At 36.5% G+C, this 10,965-nt stretch overlaps 1 protein-coding gene across 1 annotated transcript; it reads left to right on the forward strand.

The window, feature by feature from the left end:
• Positions 1-509: 509 nt before the first annotated feature.
• LOC116143721 (amino acid transporter AVT1I-like) lies at positions 510-2,649 on the forward strand. Its single transcript, XM_031429155.1, has 2 exons — positions 510-1,004; positions 2,131-2,649. Exons 1-2 carry the CDS (start codon positions 510-512, stop codon positions 2,647-2,649), a joined length of 1,014 nt encoding a protein of 337 aa, XP_031285015.1.
• Positions 2,650-10,965: the final 8,316 nt, after the last annotated feature.

The raw sequence follows: 10,965 nt of genomic DNA on the forward strand, positions 1-10,965 counted from the left end.
TGCTATAGAATAATTATCAATAAAAATATAATATGAGAAAATGAGAAGAAATGAGAAGAGAGAAAAGTTTAAAATGTGTTAATTAATAATTCATTTTGTAGGGTTAACATGAAGTTAAATTGGGTTAAAATGGTAAAATCTATAAAACATTAATACATTTTTGAAATTTTTGAAAAGTTGAGTAGGTTCAATTGAACCAACAACTCATTATGTGGCTACGTGCTTGTCTACCGAGCTAAAATAATTTATTTAAAATCATAAACAATTTTGGATTTTAAATAAACTATTTTACTTGAGTTGATTTAAAGTATTGAAATTTAAAAAATATCCCTATTCTATTTTATAAATTAGACTTGATATATATATATATATATATTTTTTTTTTTTTTTCAGGAATTGGAATATTATCAGTCCCTTATGCACTCTCATCAGGAGGCTGGTTAAGCTTGATAATTCTTATTCTAATAGCAGCTGCGGCCTGCTTCACTGGAATTCTCATCAGGAGATGTATGGATAAAGATCCTGAAAATATCAAAAGCTACATTGACATTGCAGCTTATGCATTTGGCCACAAAGGGAGAATTATTGCTTCTCTTTTCACTTGTTTAGAGCTTTACTTTGTTGCCACAGGCCTTTTAATTTTGGAAGGAGACAATTTACACAAGCTGTCGCCACACTTTGCCTTGAAGATTGGGGGACTTACTGTGGACGGGAGGCATGCTTTTGTTGTTCTTTCAGGTTTCATGATCTTGCCCTCTATGTGTTTGAATGATCTGAGTGTTTTGTCTTATGTTTCTGCTGGTGGGGTGCTCTCTTCTTTGATTGTCGTTGTATGTGTTTTCTGCGTTGGTGCGACGAAGAGTGTTGGATTCCATGGCAAGGGAAGGCTCTTTAATTTGAATGGATTGCCAAATGCGGTTAGCTTGTACACTTTCTGCTATGGTGCTCATGCTACTTTCCCTCCTATCTACAATTCCATGAGAAAGAAGAAGCAGTTCCCCATGGTATGTCTTAACTTATTTTAACTGATTTTTTGCTGAGCAAATGTTTTTTTTTTTTTTTTTTTGGGTAATTAAGCTTTAAATAGAAAGAGAAAAAAAATGTATAAAGAAGCCTATAAAGACCGTCATCCTACCACAGGACAAACTACTGGGATATGATAAAAAACAAAAGTCTAACAAAGACAAAAGAACTACATACAAAACACTTTCTCTTAATGCACATCCTACCACAGGACAATCCTTGAGTTAGGACAAAAATGAAAGCCTATGCAAGACCATCTTCAAAACATACACAAGACAACTATCACCAAAACAAAACCCACCAACCAAAAATCACCCTTTAAAAATGCACATCACCTTATTAACAAATGTTTAATTTTATGCAACAACACCCATCACGAGGCTCTAGAGTTGTCAAGATGGATGAGGTAAGAGTGGAGATTCAATTAACATTCCACATAACCTTATTATATGGGGTGTTGCTAGACCTTATATGCAAGTGACTCTATCACCTCACACATCCCCTAATTGAACGTGTGATTCAATCTATAGGGCTTTTGGGTCTTTTTAACTAAATAGATGCGATTAGGTGAAAGACGTTTGCGTAAAGTTCAAGAACAAACTTATGCAGGTTTAAGCCCAAAGCATACGATATCTACTTGATAAGACTTGAGATTTAATAATTGGTATCCAAGCTACGTTTAATATGTTCGATATGAGATTTAATAATTAGTATCAAAGTCAAGTATATAAAGTCTTTACAGGCTTCTTAAAATGAAAACCGCGCAGACAAGGCCTAAAACATACTCTATCATACTATGTTACAGTGGGTTATTATAAATGTTTTTTTCTTATTGTAACAGTCCGAGCCCTTGGTGTAGATATTATTTACTTCAAGTTCCAAAACAAAAATCTTTTATCTAACTGCATAGATGTGGGTTTTAGGTTTCAAAGCGACCATTCTTTGCCAAGAGCGAAACTTCAGTTGAGGGGACTGAAGACCTTATGAACTAATTTAGGCTATTATTTGTTATAATTACGAGATGCGCGAATATAATGCGATGGCCAATCTCAAAAGGCTTTTTATTGCAAGATTACCGATCATTTTTCTCTATTTTTTCTCCTACAGGTCTTATTGTTAAGCTTCATAATCTGTACCATCACCTATCTCGCAATGGCAATATTGGGATACCTTATATATGGACAAAACGTTCAATCCCAAGTAACATTAAATCTTCCTACTGAAAAGGTTAGTGCAAAGGTTGCAATATACACCGTCTTGGCAGGTCCCATAGCCAAATATGCATTAACAGTGATGCCGATTTCGACTGCAATCGAAAGCCGCTTGCCGGCAAATTACCAAGACAGCAAGTCAATAAGTCTTATCATCAGAATGGCTTTACTATTAAGCACTGTGGTTTTGGCCGCTGTGTTTCCATCTTTTCAGTCTGTGGCATCTCTCAGTGGAGCTTTTCTTATAGTGGTGGTTTCCTTTTTGCTTCCTTGTGTTTGTTACTTGAAAATGTTTCAAGTTTACAAGAATTGGGGTTTTGAGCTAGCAGGCATTGTTGTCATAACGTTAATGGCGGTTTTGGTTGGAATTTTGGGTACATATTCATCTATTGCTCAAACTGTAAAGAATGTTTAGAGTTTGAATATTTTTGTTCATTTTATCCAGGATTTATATATAAACATGACTAATCTACATGCCAATGGCCTGCCCGATATATAAGAATTTAAATACAGGTTTTTGTTTTGAAATAAGGATACAATACAGAAGTGAATCAAAATATTCTCAAAAATAAATTTCGTATTAATCCTCAAAGCATTGCAATTTGAAAATGTTTAAAATTAGAATAATGTCATGTACAAATTTTGATATAAAACCATACATACAAACTACTGTGTTTTAATGTATTGGATAATGTTAAATAAAGATAATTTGAACAGTAGATGATATGTTAACAGGAGGATTGATCCATTTTGTAAGGAATAGTTTGTATATGTAACATTATTCTTAAAAATAAGTTTTCATAGATTTCTATAGTTTTAGATCTAAAAAATAGTTTTTAAATGTTTTTTTTTTCGGTAAGCATGGTAATTTTATAAGGAATAAAAATACATCCTAATATATGAATTTTCTGCATTATCACAAGATTTTATGTATTTATTTCATTTATTTGTTGACTTTTTTACTTTAGGAAATATCTTTTGTATAGGATCACGTTATAATAGGCTTGTAATTAGCAAAGATTTCATTCTCTCTTTTGTGTATATATCGTATTTTTCTTTTACCAAAGGAATATAGAAAAACATCAACCAATTCCCATTTCATTTCTTAGTTTTTGTTTAGTAATTTATTATGGTATCAGAGCAAATTTTTCTTTAAAGTTCTTTTTTTTCAAACACAATTTCCATTCCAATACTAAACTCTAGCAACACTTAACTCCAACAACAACAATTCCAATGTCCAAAGAAGACCGTCTCATTCCAAACACTCAAACTCCAGCAATATCCATTCAAATATGGACCCATCAAATCCATTCTTTGTTCATCATTCAGATCATCCTGCCTCATGCTTGTCTCGCAAAATTGAATGGCACCAACTATCAATCATGGAGTAAATCCATGATCCATTCCCTGACAACCAAGAACAAAATTGGTTTCATCAATGGTTCTGTCAGCCTCCATCAAGACAAAACAACCAACTGAGTTTGCTCTTTGGAATCAGTGCAATACATGATTTATCATGGCTCACTCACTCAATAGCACAGATTAAGCCAAAGGGGTCATTCATGCAAAGATAGCTTATCAAGTATGGGAAGATTTCAAAGATCATTTTTCACAAAAAAAATGCACCAGCCATCTATTCTTCAATCTTCAGAATCTAGCATCACTCTCACAAGGTAACATGTCTGTATCCTCATTACACAAGGCTTAAAGGCTTGGGATGAGCTAGACTCATATCGAACCATCCCTCATTGTGATCAATTTAAAGCACATATTGAGCAAAGAGAAGAAGATCGAATGATGCAATTTCTCATGGGCCTTAACGATGCCTATAACACTGTTCGTAGCACATCCTCATGATGCCGCCGCTGCCCAATGTGCGTCAAGCACACCCCCTTGTTATTCAAGAAGAAACATAGCGACAAATGACATTAGAAAGTACAAAGAACTTTTCCATTGCAGCAACAACTCAAAGCCGCAGAGCAATTATTTCAGCAAGCCCAAAGACAAACATTGTGAGCATTGTAATAGATGGCCATACAATTGACAACTATCGAACTCTGAAATTTTATTGCAATTTTGCAATAAGAGAGGTCACACTGAAGATAGGTGCAAATTAAAAAAATGGCACTTGGAATTCCAACAACTCACAACTCCAAGAATCAAAATAATCAATCTCAACACAACAACAACACAACAACATGGATCCATCCTTTTCATGCTGCCAATGCAACAGAGTCTTCGCGATCTATGCATGGAGTTAATTCTGAAGACAATAACTCGCTAAACGCAACACATGGATTTACTACTGATCAATTGCAACAACTTGCTCATGCTTTGTCTCAGATGACACAAATCACACCACTAGTAATGACAACGCATATGCAAATGCTGTAGGTCTGTTTTCTCTTCTTCTATGCTATTAATTCTGTTTTCACTGAGCCTTGGATATTGGATAGCGGAGCAACATACCATATTACCACAGATTCCACTTTTTTTCACCCACACAGACATATCACCACACACCATTGTAAATTACCTATCGGATCTTCAGCCTCTAAATGTCTAGGAACTATACCATTTAACTCTATATCATGTTAAATAAAGTTTTGTGTGTCCCATCCTTTCATTTAAATTTGATGTTTGTTAGTAAAATCACCACTGCCCTAAATTGTTTTGGCATTCTTTTCCCACTTTCTGTGTCTTGTAGGACTTGGCTACGGAAGATGATTGGCTCGGGTAACAATATGATGGTCTTTATTATATGTCTCCGTTGCAAAGGACACCTCCTCTCATCAAGTTTCTCAACCTTCAACCTATGGCACATGCGTCTTGGACATCCGTCTGCATCTCGACTAAAATTAGTATCATTGTTATTGTCTCCCAATATAAAGTTTCCTTTGATAATAATTGAAATGTTTGTCCTATGGCTAAACAAACTAGATTACCATTTCCTTCTAGTTTTATATCACTCATGCTCCATTTGATTTATTGCATTGTGATATTTGGGGTCCTCACAAAATTCCTACACATTCAGGGGCACGTTTCTTTCTCACTATTGTGGATGATTTTAAAAGGTGCACATGGTATTTCTCATGCAATTTAAATCAAAACTCAATAATTTACATCCTTCTTTACCTTTGTACATACTCAATTTCATGCTTCCGTTAAAGCCATCCGGTAGACAATGGCTCTGAATTTCTATCCACAAAATTATTTTCAATACACTGGTATAGATTATCAGTGTACTTGTGTCTATACTCCAAACAAAATGGATAGTTGAACGAAAGCATCGTCATATTCTACTGTTGCACGTGCTTTACCTTTTCAATCTAGACTTCCTCTATTTTTTGGGTGAATGCATTTGACAGCTGTATATCTCATTAATCGACTCCCTACACCATTGCTATCCAACAATCACCTTTCGAACTTTTGAACAATTGTTCACCATCACTCATCATTTAAAATTTTTGGTTGTTTATGTTATGAAACTGTTGTTCATGCCATTCATAAATTTGAACCACGTGTTAACATGCTTTTTATTGGGTACCCCACTGGTCAAAAGTTACAACTTATTTGTTGGAGACACAAAAATTTTTTGTTAGTCGAGATGTCAAATTTTGCAAAACCACATTTCCTTCGGTTTTTTCTCAACTTGATTCTGGTTATGTTTTACCAATTTTTTGCATGATGCCACCAATTTTTTGCAAGATGCCACAAACAGCTTGCTTTTTCCCTTTTGATTCTAACCTAGACACTTCACCTTTCCCTTCATCATCTCTTCATGATCAACCGCCAAGTCCTCGTCATGCTCATATTCCTTAAACAAAAACAACGAAACTCAAGGAATAGATTCTGAGCATTTACACATCTCAGTTGACTGAAACTTCACCAAAACAGCTCTTTCTTCCAATACGCCTAACCTTTCCCCTCCGTTCCATACAACTCACCAGCTTCCCCTAATCCCCCTATACGTCAATCCACTCGTCCAAAGCAACCTCTGACATGGCCAAGACTACATTTTGTCTGCTCAAGCCAATCATTCACCTCGACACCAATTTAGCATCACGTACTCGTATCCTCTTTCTCATTTTCTTTCATATTCTTGTTTATATTTTGCCTACTGTACCTTTCTAGCTAACATTACAGGTTATACCGAACCTCACTCTTATGATCAAGCTATTCTTGATCTACATTGGCAAAATGCGATGAAAGCTGAATTAATAGCATTAGAACATAATAACACTTGGAGTATGGTTCCTCTACCGTTTGGTCATAAACCCATTGGCTGCAAGTGGGTCTACAAAATCAAATATCGATTTGATGGCACTATTGAGCATCATAAGCTCGCCTTGTTGCTAAGGGATATACTTAAGTTGAAGGTATTGATTACCATAAACCTTCTCTCCCCAGCCAAGCTAATTACGCTCTGTTGCCTTCTTACTGTTGCTTTCACACGTCACTGGTTTCATCATCATTAGATGTCCAAATTGTTTTCTTCATGGTGATTTACAGAGGTAGCAATATAAACCTTCACCTGGTCTTCGTCGACAGGGAGAACCTTGTATGTCGGCTTAATAACTCCTCTATGGTCTCAACAAGCATCAAGAAACTGATTTTCTCTACCTTTTTTGCTGCCATTCAAAAGCTGGTTATCAGCAGTCATAAGCCGATTATTCCCTTTCACCAAGATAAAGGTACTTCTTCATGTAGTCCTTATCTGTGTTGATGATATACTCCTTACAGGCAGTGATCTTCAAGAAATGGAACATCTCAAGAGTTTCTCTTCAAACACTTTCGCATGAAAGATCTCGATGACTTAAAATATTTTTTCTAGGCATTGAATTTTCTTGATCAAAAAGGGAATTTTCATGGCTCAAAGGAAATATGCAGTAACATTTTACAAGATTCAGGACTTCTTGGTGCCCGTCCAAACAAGTTTCTGATGGAGCAAAATTTGAAGCTTACTCCTACAGATGGGGTTTTATTAAGTATCCAACTAAATAGAAGTTGGTTGGTAGATTGATTTATCTTACTGTGACAGGCCTGACAAAGTATACTCTGTTCGCACATTGAGTCAATTCATGCATGAACCCAAAAGCCCCATTGGGATGTAGCTTTACGGATTCTTAGTACATCAGGGTAATCCTGGTCAAGGTTTACTATTTTCTTCTACAAACAGTCTTACTCTTAAGGCATTTTGCGATTTAGATTGGGAGGGTGTTTTGCCATAAGAAGATCAGTTACAGGAATTGCATTTTTCTTGGAATTCTCTCATCTCATGGAAATCCAAGAAACAAGCCAATGTCTCTAGATCATCTGCAGAAGCAGAATACCGAGCCATGGCAAACACATTTTGGGTTGACATGGTTACATTACATATTGCAATTTAAAGGTTGCACAACCAACTCTCCACCTTTATTTGTGACATCAGCAGCCTTATACATCGCACACAATCCCGTTTTCCATGAACGTACAAAGCACATTGAGATAGACTGCCACATTGTTAGAGAGAAACTACGCCAGAATGATTAGTCCTTCGTACATGCCCAACGCTTACAATTGGCGGACGTGTTTACAAAAGCTTTAGGAAGGACCAATTTGTGACGTTACGTAACAAGTTGGACTTCATGATATTCACTCTCCAACTTGGGGGGAGTATTTGAACTTCTACATTATCACAATATTTGTATTTATTTCATTTATTTGTTGACTTTTTTACTTTAGGAATATCTCTTTGATATAGGATCACGTTTAATGGCTTATAATTAGCAAGATTTTATTCTCTCTTTTGTGTATATATTTGATTTTTCTTTTATCGAAGGAAATAGAAAAACATCAACCAATTCCCATTTCATTTCTTAGTTCTATTACATAATTTATTACCTAAAGCAACCCCTTGACAATCCAAGGTGCTGCGAAACAAACAAAAAAGGTCACCAAAGAAGATGACCAAACCTGGAGCCCTAGCAAAGCAAACTATAGCATAGCAAACAACACTCTAGCTTGCTACAAAACAAAAGAATAGCAGACCCTTTACACAACACAGATCTACAAAAACCAGCAAAAGGACATTGACCCCTAACTGCAACACTACACAAGAAGCATAATATAACCAGCAATCCCAAACAACATATCTGTCATATAAAATTTTAGTACAATTATCACAAGCAAAAGTAGGGGAAAAACATATAGCATTGATCTAATCTATTGCAATCCACCCTATACATAGATAGAAAAAATTAAAGCAAAAACAACCATAAACAACTGCTGTCCAACCTAACCAATGCACAAAACCCTAGTGAAGTTCATATCTGCATAGTCACCAAAATAACCACTTAGATAACAAAGAAAAAAGTTTCTAGGAGACCACTATCCTGCCCTTTATATTTATAGATTCTGACCACAATAGCACCAACTAACACAATATTTGGTACTTCCAGCTGCTATTATCCATCCCAACATAATCATCAAACCATCAGCCCCCCCATCCTTATATTACAGCTACAAACAGGCAACCTACACTCTCCTGCCTGTAGAAACACCCTTGATCCCAATGGTTCCCTTATCGAAAAGGGTCCTATCCCTATATCCACACAGCAAGTACCTGCAAGGAAGATAAAACATATACAAACCAAAACGATCCATTGAATCCACCATCTCAACAATATCCACAATCTTAGTCAACCAACCTTCCCAAAGATCTCCGTCAACCCTCTTAGCACCATCTGAATTTGCCAGGAAATCACCATAAAGCTACATTCCCACAAGGATAAGGAGCAGACCATCCTTGAATTTTCCTATCCTTGCTCATAAGTTGACTGTTGGTAGGATTTCTACTAATAATTATAATCTTTTGGAAGACTCCATCTTCAACCACTTTACTGTTCTTGTTGTATCCTTTAGCTTTAAGCTACTTAACCTTAGTCTGACAACCTCAACAAGTTGATGTTTCTTGTAGTTATGCTCTTGAATTTTTCTTTGAATAGACGCATATTCCTTTTTTTTGCCAAATAAGATACACAACCGCCCCAAATAAACTTCTCTATCACAGCTCTAATGTTCTTCAATCTTGGATTGTTTGCAACCCAAACAACCATGTTATCCTAGCCAATCACATTAGCGTAGAAATGACCATTTGATTGAGCAACTCTCCAAATGGGTTGCGAGAAAGGGAAATCAAAGAAAGATGGTCTGAGTGTCCATTGCGTTACCACATAGACATAAGCTAATTCATCCGACCCTTTCCAAGCTTGCATCCTATCCTGAGTCAATAGTTTTCTCTTGATAGCAAGTCAAGTAAAGGAGTGTTTGGGGATACATCTGTACTATTCCATATGATAGTGCTCCAGCTCACTCGCATGTTTGCATTGGCTAAATCCCCCAAGTTTACTTCGATAAAAATGTGGTTGGCTTACCCTCTGCGGTTCTCCAATAAGTGATATCCATCGATAAGTTTGGAAATAAATGTGGAGATTGGTCAACAATATGGGGAAAGTTTCCCCTAAATATTTTTGGCCATCTCCGCTAGCCATTAATCAACACCTTACTAATTCTTGCTTTATGCCCCAAACCCGTTCTCAAGAACATTTTTCAATGGACAATGTGATTAAGTGGGCCAAGAGGATGGTATGAGTCATACCATAGAGAAGTGTTTTGTCCATTGGCCAGATTGACTCCCACACGAGCCCTTAACAAATCTTTCATCGAAAGGATTTTATGCCAACATTAGCTGGTATCCCATGGTATATTTACACTCCAAAAGATATGCCTACGGAGCCTATATGAATGGATCCATTTCACCCATAAAGAGTCATTTCGGGAAATCACATTCCAAGCATGGTAAGTTATCAGAGATAAATTCCACATGCTTAAAGGTCGAATACCCAGACCTCCTTCTGATTTTGGTAGGCAAATATCTTTCCACTCCACCTTAGCTTTCCTTTTCCTTTTCCCCATATCATTACCAGCCCAAAGGAAGGATCTAAGGATCTTCTCAATAGCCTTAGAGACAGAAGAAGGAAGAATAAAGATTGAGGTCCAATGGCCAATACACCTATGTAGATGATAAAATAAAAATCACCAATTGAAGCCTACCCACATAGGATAGAGCCTTGTTCTTCCAAGAGGACACCCTTTTCTTCACATTTTCTATAAGAAGGATACAATCCTTGTGGTAGAGATGAGTAGTAATCAATGGCACTCCCAAGTAACTAACAGGCAATTGACTAACCTCAAAACCCATGATATTTTGGATAAAGGTGTTGTCTTGTTGCCCAATATTACAAAGAAAGGAGGAGCTTATAGTCAAATTAGGCCGTAACCCTGATACGGACGAGAAATCACCTAAAACATCTTTTAGCATTTGGACCGAGTAAGGATCCCTATGACAGAAGAGAAAGAGATCGTCTGCAAAACACAGATGTGTGATCTCTTGGGCATTACATCTGTAGTGGTATCGCAATCTCTCACTTACATGAACTCGTTTACGAATAATAAGGGAGAGGACTTGCATAACTAGGGTAAATAAATAAGGGGACAAAGAATCCCCCTACCTTAACCCTCTCTTCCCAGGAAAGAAACCGTAAAGCTCTCCATTCAAAGACACCGAGAAGGTGGTTGAGGTAATACACTCCCGAATCCAACCAAACATCTGTGGGGGAAACCCAAACATATGCAGCGTCTAAATCAAAAAATTCCAGTCCACACAGTCATATGCTTTCCTTATGTCTAC

Source organism: Pistacia vera, unplaced genomic scaffold (genome assembly GCF_008641045.1).
Source record: "Pistacia vera cultivar Batoury unplaced genomic scaffold, PisVer_v2 Contig432, whole genome shotgun sequence".
NCBI lineage: Eukaryota > Viridiplantae > Streptophyta > Magnoliopsida > Sapindales > Anacardiaceae > Pistacia > Pistacia vera.